At 46.2% G+C, this 19802-nt stretch overlaps 1 protein-coding gene across 1 annotated transcript in view; it reads left to right on the top strand.

Annotated features, from left to right (window-relative positions):
• The first annotated feature begins 1405 nt into the window (after positions 1–1405).
• LOC135054940 (transmembrane protein 176A-like) overlaps positions 1406–19802 on the top strand; it is a 49599-nt gene continuing 31202 nt past the window's right edge. Inside the window, exons 1-2 of the mRNA XM_063958432.1 lie at positions 1406–1514; positions 9024–9239. Coding sequence (XP_063814502.1) covers positions 9033–9239 — 207 coding nt within the window. The 5' untranslated portion in view covers positions 1406–1514; positions 9024–9032. The remainder of the gene's footprint in view (positions 1515–9023; positions 9240–19802) is intronic.

The following is a 19802-nucleotide window of genomic DNA, read 5'->3' on the forward strand; positions in this document are numbered from 1 at the left end:
AGCGCAGCAATCAGGCTAAAAATCTGCAGTTCTGCGCATGCGGCGCAATGCGCACGCGCGTCATACGGGCACAACGAACGATGTAGTTTTGCACAGGTTCTAGCGAAGCATTTCAGTCGCACTGGTGGCCGCAGAGTGATTGACATGAAGTGGGCGTTTCTGGGTGTCAACTGACCGTTTCCAGGGAGTGTTCGGAAAAACGCAGGCGTGCCAGGAAAAACGCAGGCGTGGCTGGGCGAACGCTGGACGGATTTGTGATGTCAAAACAGGAGCTGAATAGTCTGAAGTGATCGTAAGAGCTGAGTAGGTTTTGAGCTACTCTGAAACTGCACAAAAAAACTTTGTAGCCGCTCTGTGATACATTTTTTCTCACTTCTGCTAAGCTAAAATACACTCCCAGTCAGAGCCGGCCCTAACCAATATGATGCCCTAGGCAAGATTTTGGCTGGTGCCCCCTAGCACCGCCGCTTGTTCTGCAGGAGTTGCCTGGCATGAGTCAGCTGGCAGCTCTGCTAACGTCGGGCGCCTTTTGTTTCTGAAAATGCATTATAATATTTGCATTACTATGTGGCTAGGATGCACAAGCAGCTTCTGCTGATTAAAATAATATGCAGCATGCCTATATTCTGTGTGCGACTACGGCTGTATATGCATACCAAATGCTACATTACAGTGATTTCCAGGAATACACTGCAATGTAGCATTTCGTATGCAGATACAGCCACAGTCACACACAGAATATAGGCATGCCGCATAGCTGCTGGTGCCCCTAAGCATACCAGATGCCCTAGGCATTTGCCTAGTTTACCTATGCCTAAGGCCGGCTCTGCTCCCAGTGGGCGGCGGCATAGCGTTTGCACGGCTGCTAAAAACTGCTAGCGAGCGATCAACTCGGAATGACCACCATTGTGTGTAGAATTTTGAGGGGAAAAATGAATTTACTCCATTTTGGAAAAAGGCTGTAACATAACAAAATGTGGAAAAAGTGAAGCGGTGTGAATACTTTCCAGATGCACTGTATAGGTGATAGTAAAGTAATCTGAAAAAGGTGTGACACAGTCCCCACAGTCCCCCCTGATGGCTGCCCTGACACCCATTTTCATATTTTAGTAAAAATAATATTTATAAATATGCCACTTTGTAATTCTTCTGAGTTTGTTTCACTTAAAAAAAAAAGATCTCCTTAGTGAATGAATTTGTAAATGCGCTCCCTAAATCCTTATGATGAAATTATATAAAAAAAAACTACTAACCTACTCTATTCTATATGAACAATAGAAAATAAACTGAAGAATCTGAGAAAAAATAGTCCTCTCAAGGCTGCTCATTCTCCCATATCCTTCCACCGTATCCAGTAAGTGCCGGCCTCTTCCCCAGCAGCACCTCCTTTGTAACAAGCTGTTTACGTACAATACAAAGCTCAGCTACTTGGCACTAGTGTATGTGCAGTTAGTGCTGGGCTGGCAGTCAGGGAGAGAGGGACAGAAACAGTGACTGCGTCTGCTGGACTGATAGTGAGTTATATACTGTATTGTATTCCTGTTCCCACTGCACTATATACAGACTCTGTGCTTTATTTACAGTGTTTCTTCTTACTTAGGTCTTTTATATTTTAGCAAATAAAATAAATATATATATCCCCCTATACTATGCTGCTCAACCAAATCTTTAAATAGTTTCTTTTTAATGCAACTGCATATAAAAGATTATTTTTTCTTTTGTTGGTTTTATTTGTATAGAGCACACCCTGTATAATATCTATGTAGGTTTTAAAAACATCCAGTTACGACGCACTGTTCTGCTGAGAGATCTTCAGGCTGACTGTGCCTTTTTGTTTAATAACTGCACAGTATGTTTTTTTTTTCTTCTTCTTTCTTTTCTTTGTTAGCTTACCTCTTTGTAAATACCATGTTACAGTATGAGTTTTATACAGTCTGTCTCACTAAATGTATACAAGGGATCCCGGTTATAGGAGGTCATTCCGAGTCGTTCGCTCAGAAAATTTCTTTGCATCGCAGCGTTTTTCCGCTTAGTGCGCATGCGCAATGTCCGCACTGCGACTGCGCCAAGTAAATTTGCTATGAAGTTTGGATTTTTACTCACGGCTTTTTCTTCGCTCAGGCGATCGTAGTGTGATTGACAGGAAATGGGTGTTACTGGGCGGAAACAGGCCGTTTTATGGGCGTGTGGGAAAAAACGCTACCGTTTCCGGAAAAAACGCGGGAGTGGCTGGAGAAACGGAGGAGTGTCTGGGCGAACGCTGGGTGTGTTTGTGACGTCAAACCAGGAACGATAAGCACTGAACTGATAGCAGATGCCGAGTAAGTCTGAAGCTACTCTGAAACTGCTACGAGATGTGTAATCGCAATATTGCGAATCTTTCGTTCGCAATTTTAAGAAGCTAAGATTCACTCCCAGTAGGCGGCGGCTTAGCGTGTGCAATACTGCTAAAATCGCCTTGCGAGCGAACAACTCGGAATGAGGGCCATAGTTTGCAAAGTTTGTGAATGTAGGCTAGCCCCTCAGGCCTCTCTCTCCTGGGCTGCCCCCTGCCTGGTGATCATCATGGAATACAGGACAGGGGCATCGGTAATAATGATTGCTGATTGTCTCTATGGCAGGAATGGGGAACCTTTGGTCCTCCAGCTGTTGTTGAACTACACATCCCAGCATGCCCTGCAACAGTTTTAGCATGGCCAAATAGCAAAACTGTAGCAAGGCATGCTGCTCTGTGTAGTTCAGCAACAACTGGAGGGCCAAAGGTTCCCCAACCCCGCTGTATGGAGTCCCTAGCTCAGAGGTTCTCAAATGTGGTCCTCAAGGACCCCAAACGAACCATGTTTTTTGGTATATCCATGGCTCAGCACAGATGGTAAAATCAAATTAACTGAGATGCTAATTAAGTCACCTGTGGCCAAGCATGGATAAACTTAAAACCTGAACCATTGGGGTGCCTCGAGGACCGCGTTTGAGAACCTCTGCCCTAGCTTTCAGTGACAGCCCAGCTAGAGGTGTCCACCACATTCTTTTTCTATGCCATACTTGTATGGGCCCTTACAGCAGATCTCAAGCCTGTGTTAATGGGACTTTCCGAGAGTGAATCCTCCTTGTGTGTAGGGGGGGATTCGCAGGGACGGAGCTTTCTTTTACCATGCGCATTTTAATACATATGTGAGGTGTAGGCAACTTTATTGCATCACAACCACATCTGAGATTGTGGTAAATATGCTCCTAAATCGCACAGGCACATCCTGATCCACCTTAAAGTCGCACATTATACACATTATTTGCGCTAATTTAGTGTGGCTCTAGCTTTTGGTGTATGTTTACTGTAATCAGGCTTTTTCTATATATTTATATGGGTCCAGCGTGCTCTGCGTATTTAGTACGTATGCAGCTTTAGCCCTCTTCCGATATTGCGGAAGTAATAATGTCTTCTCAAACCAGGTTAATGTATCAGTGTAAAAAAAAAAAAAAAAAAAAAGCGAGCTGATTACACTGTATGTGGGTGTTGCTAATTGTAGCTGAAATATTATCCCCAGGACATTGCATACTGAAATTATTCATATCTACAGTATGTTTGTGTTACTGGTGGGGATCCGGTCTGAAGATCGACAGTCACTAGGTCGACAGGGTTGGAAGGTCGACATGTGTTAGGTCGACAGGTCAAAAGGTCGACATGAGTTTTTTTAAAAAAAAATATATTTTTTAACTTTTTCATACGTAACGATCCACGTGCACTACGATTGGAATGGTAATCAGTGCCGAACGAAGCATGGCGAGCCATGCGAGGGGACACTGTGCACTAATTGGGGTTCCCGGTCACTCTACGAAGAAAATGACACCAAAACACCCCCAAAAACCTCATGTCGACCTTTTGACATATCGACCTAGCACACGTCAACCTAGAAACCCTGTCGACCTTCCAACCCTGTCAACCTAAACATTGTCGACCTAGACAGTGTCGATCTAATGATCCACACCCTTACTGGTGAAGGGGGGACGACGACTTTGACTAGGATTTACAGTGCTGCACCGCTAGATGACGGCCATATATTGCCCAGGGATGGATTAGCAGGAGAAGTACTGTATGGTGTGTCTCCTTTATAAGGTGATATGTTTATTTTTTGTAGAACAAGTCCTGCGTTGTCGCATGATTGATAGGCTGTGGCCATTTGGTGATGGGGAGTGGGTGGTGGTTAGCAGCGTTCCCAAAAGCAGGGACAAGTCTCCCCATTTTCTGGGAGTGCCGGGGCCAGGGTGTGCGTCTTCCGGTGCATATTTCCTGGCCCCGGCTATGGAGCTGTGAGGGCCAATCTGAGTAACCCCAGTTACTCAGATGGGCGATGGTCTCGCGGATGATCTGATGCTGCGTCTTAGGACACATCGCTAGGATCTGCTGCGCTGGCAGGAGGCTTCTTTTTCCATCATACACCTCCTGCTGCATTATCATAGTTTCACATTGCTGATGTGTGCATCTCTCCATCAGGCCCATTGTTTGTAATTTTGAGTTCTATGCTTATCAGAGCCATAGTGTGTGATATGTTATGTCACATCATTGCTTCCTGCGCCATTTTGCTGTACTTGTGGCCACCGTATCTTCCACACGTGTCCATTTATAGTTTTGTTTGAAATGACAGCAAGAATAAAGCAGGCCAGTCTTTTTACACTTATTTGCTTATCCATGGACGTCGATCCACTTTCCAAACTGATTTTGTACTAACTAAAAATGAATATTCACTTATGACCTGCCTAGCTCTGTGCACCTACTTAGCTGGTTTACAGCAGCTGCCGGAAGCTTTGACGAAGGTTTTCATTTGGTCTGCTGCTGTGTGCATGGTCCAAAATCGCAATGGTAGTCGTAACCATCTATCCCATCATTATCGGGCACATGGGTAAATGCAATCCTGCTGCTGCAGATGACTTTCAGACTTCAGGGGATATGTATCAAAGCATGGAGAGATATAAGGTACAAACCAGTCAGCTTCTACCGGTTATGTTACAGGCTGTGTTTGAAACCAACAGTTACAAGCTGATTGGTTGGTACATTAGCTCTCTCCACTTTATCTTTCTCCAAGCTTGGATACATCTTCCCCTTAGTGTGTGGTCATCTCAGAAGCGATTCAGGTTCGACTTGTGTACGTTTAAAGAGCATTGATGTGTGGGTAGACATTACATTTTTGCAAGATATTGTTTAGATCAGTGGTTCTCAAACGAAGTTAACTTTTTGCAGGTCACCAAGCAGGTGTACTCATTACTCACTGACACATTTCCCAGGTCACCCAGCAGGTGCACATGTGTACTCATTACTCACTGACACATTTCCCAGGTCATCCAGCAGGTGCACAGGTGTATTCATTATTCACTGACACATTTCCCAGGTCACCCAACAGGTGCACAGGTGCAGTCATTACTCACTGACACATTTCCCAGGTCACCCAGCAGGTGCACAGGTGTACTCATTACTCACTGACACATTTCCCAGGTCACCCAGCAGGTGCACAGGTGTATTCATTACTCACTGATACATTTCCCAGGTCACCCAGCAGGTGCACAGGTGTACTCACTACTCACTGATACATTTCCCAGGTCATCCAGCAGGTGCACAGGTGTACTCATTACTCACTGACACATTTCCCAGGTCACCCAGCAGGTGCACAGGTGTATTCATTACTCAATGAGACATTTCCCAGGTCACCCAGCAGGTGCCCAGGTGTACTCACTACTCACTGATACATTTCCCAGGTCATCCAGCAGGTGCACAGGTGTATTTATTACTCACTGACACATTTCCCAGGTCACCCAGCAGGTGCACAGGTGCAGTCATTACTCACTGACACATTTCCCAGGTCACCCAGCAGGTGCACAGGTGTACTCATTACTCACTGACACATTTCCCAGGTCACCCAGCAGGTGCACAGGTGTATTCATTACTCACTGAGACATTTCCCAGGTCACCCAGCAGGTGCCCAGGTGTACTCACTACTCACTGATACATTTCCCAGGTCATCCAGCAGGTGCACAGGTGTATTCATTACTCACTGACACATTTCCCAGGTCACCCAGCAGGTGTATTCATTACTCACTGACACATTTCCCAGGTCATCCAGCAGGTGCACAGGTGTATTCATTACTCACTGACACATTTCCCAGGTCACCCAACAGGTGCACAGGTGTACTCACTGACACATTTCCCAGGTCACCCAGCAGGTGCACAGGTGTACTCACTGATACATTTCCCAGGTCACCCAGCAGGTGCCCAGGTGTACTCACTGATACATTTCCCAGGTCACCCAGCAGGTGCACAGGTGTATTCATTACTCACTGACACATTTCCCAGGTCACCCAGCAGGTGCCCAGGTGTACTCACTGATACATTTCCCAGGTCACCCAGCAGGTGCCCAGGTGTATTCATTACTCACTGACACGTTTCTCAGGTCACCCAGCAGGTGCACAGGTGTACTCACTGACACATTTCCCAGGTCATCCAGCAGGTGCACAGGTGTATTCATTACTCAGACACATTTCCCAGGTCACCCAACAGGTGCACAGGTGCAGTCATTACTCACTGATACATTTCCCAGGTCACCCAACAGGTGTACTCATTACTCACTGACACATTTCCCAGGTCACCCAGCAGGTGCACAGGTGCAGTCATTACTCACTGACACATTTCCCAGGTCACCCAGCAGGTGCACAGGTGTACTCATTACTCACTGACACATTTCCCAGGTCACCCAGCAGGTGCACAGGTGTATTCATTACTCACTGATACATTTCCCAGGTCACCCAGCAGGTGCACAGGTGTACTCACTACTCACTGACACATTTCCCAGGTCACCCAGCAGGTGCACAGGTGCAGTCATTACTCACTGACACATTTCCCAGGTCACCCAGCAGGTGCACAGGTGTACTCATTACTCACGGAGACATTTCCCAGGTCACCCAGCAGGTGCCCAGGTGTACTCACTACTCACTGATACATTTCCCAGGTCATCCAGCAGGTGCACAGGTGTATTCATTACTCACTGACACATTTCCCAGGTCACCCAGCAGGTGTATTCATTACTCACTGACACATTTCCCAGGTCACCCAGCAGGTGCACAGGTGTATTCATTACTCACTGACACATTTCCCAGGTCACCCAGCAGGTGCACAGGTGTACTAATTACTCACTGACACATTTCCCAGGTCATCCAGCAGGTGCACAGGTGTATTCATTACTCACTGACACATTTCCCAGGTCACCCAGCAGGTGCCCAGGTGTACTCACTGATACATTTCCCAGGTCACCCAGCAGGTGCACAGGTGTATTTATTACTCACTGACACATTTCCCAGGTCACCCAACAGGTGCAGTCATTACTCACTGACACATTTCCCAGGTCACCCAGCAGGTGCCCAGGTGTATTCATTACTCACTGACACGTTTCTCAGGTCACCCAGCAGGTGCACAGGTGTACTCATTACTCACTGACACATTTCCCAGGTCATCCAGCAGGTGCACAGGTGTATTCATTACTCACTGACACATTTCCCAGGTCACCCAGCAGGTGCCCAGGTGTACTCACTACTCACTGATACATTTCCCAGGTCACCCAGCAGGTGCACAGGTGTACTCGCTACTCACTGAGACATTTCCCAGGTCACCCAGCAGGTGCACAGGTGTATTCATTACTCACTGACACATTTCCCAGGTCATCCAGCAGGTGCACAGGTGTACTCATTACTCACTGACACATTTCCCAGGTCATCTAGCAGGTGCACAGGTGTACTCACTACTCACTGACACATTTCCCAGGTCACCCAGCAGGTGCACAGGTGTATTCATTACTCACTGACACATTTCCCAGGTCTCCCAGCAGGTGCCCTGGTGTACTCACTACTCACTGATACATTTCCCAGGTCACCCAGCAGGTGCACAGGTGCAGTCATTACTCACTGACACATTTCCCAGGTCACCCAGCAGGTGACAGGTGTACTCACTGAGACATTTCCCAGGTCACCCAGCAGGTGCACAAGTGTACTCATTACTCACTGACACATTTCCCAGGTCACCCAGCAGGTGCACAGGTGTACTCACTGAGACATTTCCCAGGTCACCCAGCAGGTGCCCAGGTGTACTCACTACTTACTGATACATTTCCCAGGTCACCCAGCAGGTGCACAGGTGTACTCACTAAGACATTTCCCAGGTCACCCAGCAGGTGCACAGGTGAACTCGCTACTCACTGAGACATTTCCCAGGTCACCCAGCAGGTGCACAGGTGTATTCATTACTCACTGACACATTTCCCAGGTCATCCAGCAGGTGCACAGGTGTACTCATTACTCACTGACACATTTCCCAGGTCACCCAGCAGGTGCACAGGTGTACTCACTGAGACATTTCCCAGGTCACCCAGCAGGTGCCCAGGTGTACTCACTACTCACTGACACATTTCCCAGGTCACCCAGCAGGTGCACAGGTGTACTCATTACTCACTGGCACATTTTCCAGGTCACCCAGCAGGTGCCCAGGTGTATTCATTACTCACTGACACATTTCCCAGGTCACCCAGCAGGTGCACAGGTGTAGTCATTTACTCACTGACACATTTCCCAGGTCACCCAGCAGGTGCACAGGTGTAGTCATTACTCACTGACACATTTCCCAGGTCACCCAGCAGGTGCACAGGTGTAGTCATTTACTCACTGACACATTTCCCAGGTCACCCAGCAGGTGCACAGGTGTAGTCATTACTCACTGACACATTTCCCAGGTCACCCTGCAGGTGCCCAGGTGCAGTCATTACTCACTGACACATTTCCCAGGTCACCCAGCAGGTGCCCAGGTGTATTCATTACTCACTGACACATTTTGAAACATCCACATGTTGAGCTAATTATTTCACTTGTGATTCTGTATGGAGACCTGGAAAACGTGAACAACTTGAGGACAGAGTTTGAGAACCTGTGGTTTAGATACATTGTTAATATATAACTTTTCCCTTTCTTCTTTTTTCTTTCCTCTTTCTCTCTAGTTTTACACAATGGTGCCAGTCAGCACAATAAACACTGAGAATGGGAAAGTCTCCTGTGAGACTCCAGATGGAACCGTGATCAACATCAACATTAATCAGCGATCTGCCTTAGATTGTCTGCTGGACACCATCCGGGCACTCCGGATCAAGGCAAAATCTCCTACACAGACAAAGCCGACGAGAGGGACTGCTCATGGGACGTCTCTTTGGCTCGGGGTAAGGCATCTTATATTAGAAGTCTTGTGATTTTCTGATTTTGATACGTGTAATTAAATTGTCATACAGAGTGACACAGCATCGAATCACCATTATGACCATCAGTCGTGACTTGCAAGTGTACCAGCCTGCTCAAAGCTTACTCAGGATTTGGATAGCCGGGTCCAGGAAGTCTGTGTCCGACACGCCTTCAAAATAGGGGCATGTCAATCAGCTGCACCTAAGAGGGGGGGGGCGATATCTCACAAGTCTGTGAGCGATATCGCTGCTCTGAAGCTATGGTGCTCCCATTAGGCTGTTACGGAATCCCTTTCACCCACATTTTATGGTTTTAATGTCTTAACTGCATACAAGAAGCTGTATAATACATGATTTATACGGCACGGGTGTGGTATGTTTGGTCAACACTTATCATGTCAACATGAGAATGTTTACATGGCCAAACTGTTGCCATGCTTAAAAGCCAGCACTGACCATGTTGACGTGCATCATGTCTACGCAGTGGGATGACGTGGTGACAATCATACAATATGCTGTGCTTTTGGACTAATTGTAATCATGGCAAAGTTATAGCATAAAATACCCCTATGACATTACTTATCTGATTTTCTGATAATGGAAATATCAGAGAGATATTACTCTTTTGTTGCAGCATGGGTACTGCAAGCTCTTTGTGAACATGCTTGGATTATAAACTAAAAGAATGTTATGCATTCAACATGTGGTTAACAGTGACTGTGTCATCATACTAGGGTATGGGGCACTAGGTCGACATGAACAAGGTTGACATGGAAAAAGGTGTGTGTGTGTGTATATATATATATATATATATATGTCAGTTTTCTTTAAGTGGCGGGGAACCCCAGTTAGTGCACCGTGTCCCCTCGCATGGCTCGGGCAAGGTGCCTCACTGCACTCGGCACAGGTTACTACAATCCACATGGACTACGATTGGGAATAAAGTATGAAAATAATAAAAAAAATGAAGAAAATTGTGAAAAACGCATGTCGACCTAGTGACAATGTCGACCAATAGTGGGCGACCGAATGACCGTATCTCACATAATATAGGCATGACGATGTTGATACTGATACTGTAATGTCGACATGGTCCAACGTGTCAACGGGCACCATGTCCACCTCCCCCTGGCGGGACTCTGTACTGCGGAGCGTCTTTTATACGTTTTTCCACGAAAATGCGTCTTAGACGCATAGTAATGTAATAGGACGCACATGCAGCTTCTGTTGATTAAAATAATATGTGGCATGCCCATATTCTGTGTGTAATTGCGGCTGTAGCTGAATCCGAAATGCCGTGTTAGTGTTTTCCAGGAAAACACTGTAGCATAGCATTTTGTATGCAAATACGCATTTTTGCAGAAAAAAACACACTCTGCACTCCCAAGTGTAATGCGACTTGTATCTTATGGAGAAAAGATGTAAGAGGGCAAACACATCTGTGTGCAAGGATACGGAATGATTATATGTTATAAGGTCATTGGCTAGAAAATATCTGTCTATCTCCCTATGGGAGGGATGTATTAAGATACATCGCCGCGCATCGCAGCGATGTTGATCGCATATGTACTAACATATGCGATCAATATCGCAATGCGGTGACGGAGCCCCCCCCCACAATACCTGTGAGGTGGTGTGTGGGGGGTCTCCGTCGCCTCCCAGGGGTCTCCACACTGGCTAGACGCCGGGAAGCAGCAGCAGGCTGCCCCCGGCACCTACTCCTCCCCCTGCAGCCGGAAGGATCTCCGTCTGCGTTGCTAGGGGGAGGAGGAGATTACCTTCTGGCTCCAGGCTTCCTAGAGGAAGGTATGCCGAGGAGGAGGGGGGTCGGCGTCTGTGGTGGGTTTCGGTGGCCGGCGAAAAGAAGCCCATAAGATTATATAGGGTATCGCCATCCAGAGATGGCGCTACCCTCATCGGCGTAAACGTGGCGGTCGGGTGATGGTACAATCCCCGCCCTATCTCTCTCTCTCATACCATATAGTAAGATACTTAAAAGCTCTGTATCACGCCTATGTGCATTTTCTCAAAAACATTCTTGTTCGTGTTTTACTTCAGTCATATAATTACTGTTGTGTCATATATATCAGCCATCAAGGTGGCACAAGGAATGTATGAGAGGAATACATTTTTACTATTATGGGCACAAAGCAATCTGGCATGGCCAGTGGTAGTCCATATACTGTAGCAGGGACAAGCAAAATCCATACTGAACAAAGACAAAAGATTAAAAATTATATCTGGATTATGTGCTTCTACAAGTACTTACTATACTAAAAGCAATGAAAAGATTTGAGATGTATTCCGTAAAAGTGGTGCACTGAAAGAAATGTAGGACCAAGCAATGCATCTATTAATGGACTCCCATCAAGACTATCTTGATAAAGCCTGGAAAATTCAATGTGCTACTGAACAATCTCAGCAATGCCCAGGTGCGCACATAATGCCTGTTTATGGGAGTGCCAACATCGCCAATTTTCCCTCGCACCAGTGTTTGAATCGGTTAAGAAGATATATCATTGCTTGATAAGATTTTTTAAAAACAGGCGCAGTAGCAATATGCACTAGCTCTGGGTAGGAAAAGTAGCAGAGCCCGATATATTGTCTGTCAGGTAGAGTATTCCATCATATGGTGTTAAAATACCAATGATGCAGAGACATTGGGAATCGATGGCTAACGATGTACAAAATACTAGCTGCTAATGAGAATGTGATAAGATCCTTCTAGGTAGCACCCTATGGGGTATATTTACTAAAGTGTGGGTTTATAGAAGAAGAGATGTTGCTCATAGATTCTAGCTGTTATCTTCTAGAAGGTGCTAGATAAATAAGTAGAATGTGATTGGTTGTTATGGGCAACATTTCCACTTCTGTAAACCCACACTTTAGTAAATATACCTCTAGGATTCTAAATTAATACTACACTAGTTACCAGGCCGTCAAAATGACGGCACATAACAGTAATGTCAGCGCCAGTGACTTGTCACATCCGAATGGAGCAACACTTGAATTGGCGCCATCCAGTGGCTGCCAGCGCACAAAATACTTACATTCCCCCTGTAGAGGTGAGAAGCAGCGTTATCCTTTTTATTAAATAGGGTGTTCTCACAGACTCAGTGTTTGAGGGCGTGATGTACTAACCTCCGCCATCGCGATAACTGCACTTTTCTCTTACGTCCTAGGAGACATGGGCACTCTAAAGAACTTTTAGTATGGGTGTGCACTGGCTCCTCCCTCTATGCCCCTTCTCCAGACCTCAGTTAGATTATGTGCCCAGAGGAGAATGGGTGCACTACAGGGGAGCTCTCCTGAGTTTCTCTGATAAAAGAATTTTGTTAGGTTTTTTATTTTCAGGGAGCACTGCTGGCAACAGGCTCCCTGCATCGTGGGACTGAGGAGAGAGAAGCAGACCTACTTAAAGATAGACTCTGCTTCTTAGGCTACTGGACACCATTAGCTCCAGAGGGATTGGAACGCAGGTCTCCCCCTGCCGTTCGTCTCAGGGCCGCGCCGCCGTCGTCCTCGCAAAGCCGGAAGATAGAAGCCGGGTGAGTATAAGAAGAAAGAAGACTTCTAAGGCGGCAGAAGACTTCAGATCTTCACTGAGGTAAGCGCTGCGCGCCATTGCTCCCACACGTTACACACACTGACGGGCACTGATGGGTGCAGGGGGGCGCCCTGGACAGCAATATAAACCTCTGTTTTGGCCATTTTTCACACATGGGCTGCGGAGTCAGTAGATATGTAAATCCCCCGCCATTAATTGTAATTTTGAGCGGGACCGAAGCCTGCCACTAGAGGGGGCGGAGCTTGGTGTCCCAGCACTAACCAGCGCCATTTTCTCCACAGTGATCTGAAGAGAAGCTGGCTCCCCGGACTATCCCCTGCAGATCGGTGACACAGGGCTGAAAAAGAGGAGGGGGGCACATTTAGGCGCAGTGAGTGTATTACACTGTTAATATATATAAAGCGCTATATCTGGGAATTGTTTCCAGTGTCAGTTGGCGCTGGGTGTGTGCTGGCATACTCTCTCTCTGTCTCTCCTAAGGGCCTTGTTGGGGAACTGTCCCCTTATAGATATATCCCGGTGTGTGTGTGTACGGGTGTCGGTACGCGTGTGTCGGCATGTCTGAAGCGGAAGGCTCATCCAAGGAGGAGGTGGAGCAGATGATTGTGGTGTCTCCGTCGGCAACGCCGACTCATGATTGGTATGATATGTGGAATATTTTAAATGCTAATGTGACCTTATTACATAAGAGAATGAACAAAGCTGAGTCCAGGGAAACGGCAGGGAGTCAATCTGCGGATTTGACTGGGTCACAGGCCCCGTCAGGGTCTCAAAAGCGTCCCCTATCACAAATAGCAGACACTACCGACACTGATTCTGACTCCAGTGTCGACTATGATGAGGCAAGGTTACACCCTAAGGTGGCCAAAAGTATTCATTATATGATTATGGCAATAAAAGATGTTTTGCATATCACAGATGACCCCTCTGTCCCTGACACGAGGGTACACATGTTTAAGGGAAAGAAGCCTGAGGTAACATTTCCCCCATCTCATGAACTGAACGAATTATTTGAAAAAGCTTGGGAAACTCCAGACAAAAAACTGCAGATTCCCAAGAGGATTCTTATGGCGTATCCTTTCCCTGCAAAGGACAGGATACGGTGGGAATCCTCGCCCAGGGTGGACAAGGCGTTAACGCGTCTGTCCAAGAAGGTGGCGCTACCGTCTCAAGACACCGCGGCCCTTAAGGATCCCGCGGATCGTAGACAGGAATCTACCTTAAACTCTATTTATGCACATATGGGTGTTTTACTCAGACCGGCAATAGCATCGGCATGGGTTTGTAGCGCTGTTGCAGCATGGACAGATACCTTGTTGGCTGACATGGATACCCTGGACAAGGATACCATTGTACTGACTTTAGGTCAAATTAAAGACGCAGTCTTATATATGAGAGACGCTCAAAGAGACGTGGGGCTGCTTGGGTCCAGTGCCAACGCCATGGCAGTTTCGGCAAGAAGAGCTCTGTGGACCCGCCAATGGTCGGGTGATGCCGACTCAAAGAAACATATGGAGGTTTTACCTTACAAGGGTGAAGTTTTGTTTGGGGATGGTCTCGCGGACCTGGTTTCCACAGCTACCGCGGGTAAATCTACTTTCTTTTTCATCCACTAGGGGTCACTGGAGTACTCTTGGGATATGGACGGCTTCCACAGGAAGTAGGCACTGAATAAATTAATTTTGGAACTATACCTCCCCTCCATATCCCTGAGTACCTCAGTGTTTTTTCTGTGCTCGACGCAGTTAGTAGGCTTGTGGCTTTGCTGCCACAGAGGTCCACATTTCATTGGATTTTTTCTAAGTTTTTCTTTTTTCAACGATTTACCACATCCCATCCCCCTTTCCAATAGGCGTGGGTCAAGGATAGTGAAGGCTGCTTTAGCAGCTGTGGTTGTCGGACCTCTCTAAAAAGAGCTCCCTCACTACCATGTGCAGGACTAAAACCTGCAGTAAAGGCTGGACGGAACTTACAGAGAAGGCCCGTCATAGCCCTCACCACAGGGTCCAGGTATGTTGAACGGGGCGGTCAGCTCACGCTGCCGCCCCACTGTGTGGGATACTGTGTGTATGTGTGTGTGTGTGGCCCAGGCCCTCGATGCCGCTTTGGGCTCCCTCTCCACCATAGCCCGGCTCCGTGTATAGAGAACGGTATACGGAGCATGGGGGGGCACACAAATGAGAGTCAAAAGGCAGGTTTCTTATAGTGAGTAACTTTGCTGCCACAGTGATGTTCCCTGCACACAGAAATGTCAGGGTCACTGGATAAAATCTCATGATTCAACTCTTATTGATAAGGGAATACAGCAGCGCTGCATATGTATTACAATAGGCTATGAAGTCTTTGTTAAAACAAGATTAACCATGTTTCCTGTTGTATTTCCAGAATTTCCTGTGTACATCTCTCCTCCATTGAAGGCGCAGGGGTGTTAAGGGGAATTTGGGAGCAGGCATATGGCTGGCGTGCACTGCACTTGGCCAGATATATATTTATAGAGACAACTTAGTGCTATAATTACTGAGTCGTGCAAGTTGTCTGTCTTTGTTTTTGTTTTGTTTTTTGTATTGTCTGTCTGCATGAGTAAGACACCAGCAATTACTAATAAGCAGTTTCCTTGCCATGTCTAAAACATGGATATACATATTTATTTATATCATAACTGTTTATAATGATATTATCCTAAAGACTGCAAAACTGAATCATGGTTGTGGCAGCCAAATACTGGCTTTGTTCATTGTTGTAAAGTAAGATATGTTATAACATTTGGTCAGCACATGGTGCTTATAAAACAGTATCTGTGGAGCAGTATGAGTTCAGGTCTCACCTGCAGCAGCTTTGGCTTAATTCACTTGGCCACACCACACTGGATACGCCCAATCTCATCTGATTTTGGAAGCTAAGCAGTGTTGGGCCTGATTAGCCACCTGGGAGTACAAGGTGCTGTAGGTATTTTTTAATCTACAGCCACACCACACTGGACAAACTCATCTGAGCTTGGAAGCTAAGCAAGGGTTGCATACTGTTTTGCCATCTGGGGGAATCTGGTGATCCAACTACCAGTGATACATGCTAGTATCATGTATCACCAGTGATCACCTACATACATGTATCACAGGTATCACCAGTGTACTACCAGTGATACATGCTAGTTTAATATGTTAAAAATAGCTCAGTTTGGGCTTACACTATCAATATAAACCTACCATAGGTTTTACAGTCAGGATAGCTCTCCAGAGCGCGCTCCCGGCGCCGGCCACTAGAAGGGCCCATTAACTAAGCTGTGGTCAAGCAGCAGTCATCTCAGGTTTTAAGCCTGTGTGAGGTCACATTTAGTTTCAGACTTGTAAAAATGTGTTATACCTGTGTATCAGGATAGGTGTATTTGTGTATATATATAATGTGTATGTATGCATATATATATATATATATATATATATTTATTAAAGTCTGAATATGTGTGAATATACATTGTTGTATGTATGTGTGTGTGTGTGTATATATATATATATATATATATATATATATATATATAATATGCTGACATTAAAAATCTATTTTGCAGTAAGCAAGAATAATTGGTCAGCACTCAGTGCTTATTAACAGTATCTGTTGAGCACTGCAAACATGGCCACACCTGCAGCAGCTTTGCTTATTGTTTTACAGGTGGCTCTGTAGCCAAGTGGTTAGGTTTCCGGCCACAGTGAACATTGTGTTTGCATGGACACTGGTTCAGATCCTGGTTTAACAGGTGTTTAAAAAAAAAAAAAAAAAAAAAGCCATGGTAGGACCATTTTTGCTTTTAACTTTGGACGTTGGCAGTTGGTTCTTGCGTTTTCAGCTTCGCTAGTAGCGCATAACGTCCACTTTGGCTACGTTCCTAACAGGCGGAGTCCGATTCCAAACGAGATAGATCACAGACCAGGTGGGGAGGAAAATCTGATTTCCTACCATTGTCTACGCGAATTCCTGATTGATTCCGTCTCAACGACTTCAATTCCTAGGTATGATTCTCAATACGGTAAATCAAAGAATTTACATACCCGAACAGAAAGTACAGGTAATTCGTCATCTGGTACAATTAGTGCTCAAGCCACGCACAGTCTCGGTTCACTTGTGCATTCGCCTATTAGACACAATGGTGGCGGCTTTCGAAGTGCTTCAGTTCGGAGGACTTCACTCACGTCCTTTTCAATTGGATGTGTTCGCACAGTGGTGGGCTCGCATCTGCAGATTTACTGCAGAAGTGAGGTTGTCTCCAAGGGCCAGAGAGTCTCTACTCTGGTGGCTCAAAGTACAGAATCTAACCGCAGGGAAACGGTTCGGTGCCTGGAATTGGATAATTCTCACGGCGAACGCAAGTCTCAGAGGTTGGGGAGCTGTAGTTCAAAATTATCAGCTCCAGGGTCTCTGGGCGGATCACGAAAGATTGCTGTCTATAAATGTCCTGGAACTCCGGGCAATTTACAATGCGCTATGACAAGTAGTGCACAGGCTGCAGGCTCAGGCTGTTCAGGTGCAGTCAGACAATGCGACAGCAGTCGCATACATCAACAAACAAGGAGGAACGAAAAGCCGTATGGCAATGCGGGAAGTACAGATGTGTCCACATACATCTTTGCTATATCCCGTCATGTATGGCACAGTTTTGCATGCTATATACTCGGAGATTTAGTCATGTCTTGTGTTTTTTTTCTTAAATTTGCTTCCTTAATATGTTACTTTATACATATTCTTTTATGGCAAACAAAAATTTTAAAATTCATCCACTCGCTTTTCATGAAAAACAGTTTAGCTGTGTTTTGCATGTTGTGCCAAATTTGTAAAAAAAAAAAAATGCGAAGATGTAAGTTGTCACATCTGTAGCTTGAATCCTCTATTGGGCCGAGTATCACCAAATGATATTGTCGGCAGTAGTCATTCCGGTAGTGGACAACTGGGAGGCGGATTATCTCAGCCGTCTGAATTTTCATCCAGGAGAATGGGCATTAAATCCAGAAGTATTTCACATGCTGGTCCAGAAGTGGAGTTACCCGCAGGTGGACCTGATGGCATCTCGCCACAATCATCAAACGCCCCAGGTCGTGTCCAGAATGAGAGATCCAAAGGCAGTGGCGGTGGATGCTCTCACAATCACGTGGCCATACAGTCTCGTGTATCTATTTCTACCGTTTCCGCTGCTCCCTCTGTGGCTAAAACGGATCAAAGGGAGTCCGTCACAGTTATACTAGTGACGCCTCTTTGGCCTCGGAGAGCTTGGTTCTCGGATCTCCGCGGTCTACTCGCAGTCGGTCTTTGGCCGCTCCCACTACGTTCTGACCTGTTACAGCAGGGTCCATTCCTTTTACCCGATTTTAGCGCGGCCGCGTTTGACGGGGTGGCTGTTGAGACAGCCCTCTTAAGAAGAGAGGACATTCCAGAATCGGTTATTCCAACCATGTTACGAGCTAGGAAGCCGGTTACGGCAGCTCATTATTACAGAATTTGGCGTGCCTAGGTTAGATAGAGGTCTGAATTTATCCACACTAAAAGTGCGGATATCTGAGTTGTCCATTTATTCTCATAGTAGATTGGCCCTATTGCCGTCGGTTCACACCTTTTATGCAGGGTGTCCTCAGAGTTCAGCCTCCATTCACTCTACCTACTGCGCCATAAGACTTGAATCTGGTTTTTAGATTTCTTAGTCTTTTTATTATGAACTCTTACAACAAGTGGATATTAAATTTCTCACTTGGGAAAATAATGTTTCTTTTAGCCTTAGCGTCAGCAAGGCGTGTTTCAGATTGGGTGCTTTGTCGTGCAAACCACCGTATTTAGTGTTTCATGATGACAGAGCGGAATTCCGAGCGAATTCTGCTTTTCTACCAAAGGTAGTGTCATCTTTTCACATCAATCAACCAATAGTAGTTCCTATGTTAACAGGAGACTCTGGTAGGTGGGATGTGGTACGCGCTTTACGCATTTATGTATCCCGAACGTCGACCGTTCGTAAGACGGATACGTTGTTTGCTCTCTATGATGCTGCCAAGATGGGTTGGCCAGCTTCTAGGCAGACCTTATCCAGTTGGATTAAAGTGACCATACGTCAGGCTTACCTTCATGCTAGGTTACAGCCGCCTACATCGATAACAGCTCATTCCACACGTGCTGTGGGAACATCATGTTCAGCGAGTCGTGGAGCTTCTACGACACAGCTTTGCCGGGCGGCTACATGGTCTTCGGTGCACACGTTTGTGCGCCTCTACAAGTTTGATACGTTTGCGGCATCAGCATCTAGCTTTGGCCGCCTAGTGTTACAAGTGCCAAACAGCTCTCCCGCCCGCGGGGGGAAACTTTGGTACGTCCCAAGAGTACTCCAGTGACCCCTAGTGGATGAAAAAGAAAATAGGATTTTGGTACTTACCAGGTAAATCCTTTTCTTTGAATCCATAGGGGGCACTGGACGCCCACCCAGAGCAGTTTACCTGGTTTGTGGTAGGTTCAGTAGATCTTATGGTAACACACTTTCACCGACTGGTTCAGATTAACAAGTTATGGTGTCAACTGTTTAGTTGTCAGTAATGTTGGGTCAACTTTATTGTTGTCAGTTATGTTATATGTAATGCTCCATTGTCAACCTCTCTATCGCTCCTGTTCGGCTCAGTAAAAAACACTGAGGTACTCAGGGATATGGAGGGGAGGTATAGTTCCAAAATTAATTTATTCAGTGCCTACTTCCTGTGGAAGCCGTCCATATCCCAAGAGTACTCCAGTGCCCCCTATGGATTCAAAGAAAAGGATTTACCTGGTAAGTACCAAAATCCTATTTTTTTGCCTTTTGTTCCCCCACAGCAAAAGAAAACCCCTCAATATCAGATGCAGTCCTTTCGGTCGCATAAGTCCAGAAGAGGTCGGAGCTCCTCTTTCCTCGCCAGAGGTAAGGGTAGAGGTAAGAGAACACCTGCTTCGGCTAGTTCCCAGGAGCAGAAGTCCTCCCCGGC

This window comes from Pseudophryne corroboree, chromosome 3, assembly GCF_028390025.1.
Source record: "Pseudophryne corroboree isolate aPseCor3 chromosome 3, aPseCor3.hap2, whole genome shotgun sequence".
NCBI classification, from domain to species: domain Eukaryota; kingdom Metazoa; phylum Chordata; class Amphibia; order Anura; family Myobatrachidae; genus Pseudophryne; species Pseudophryne corroboree.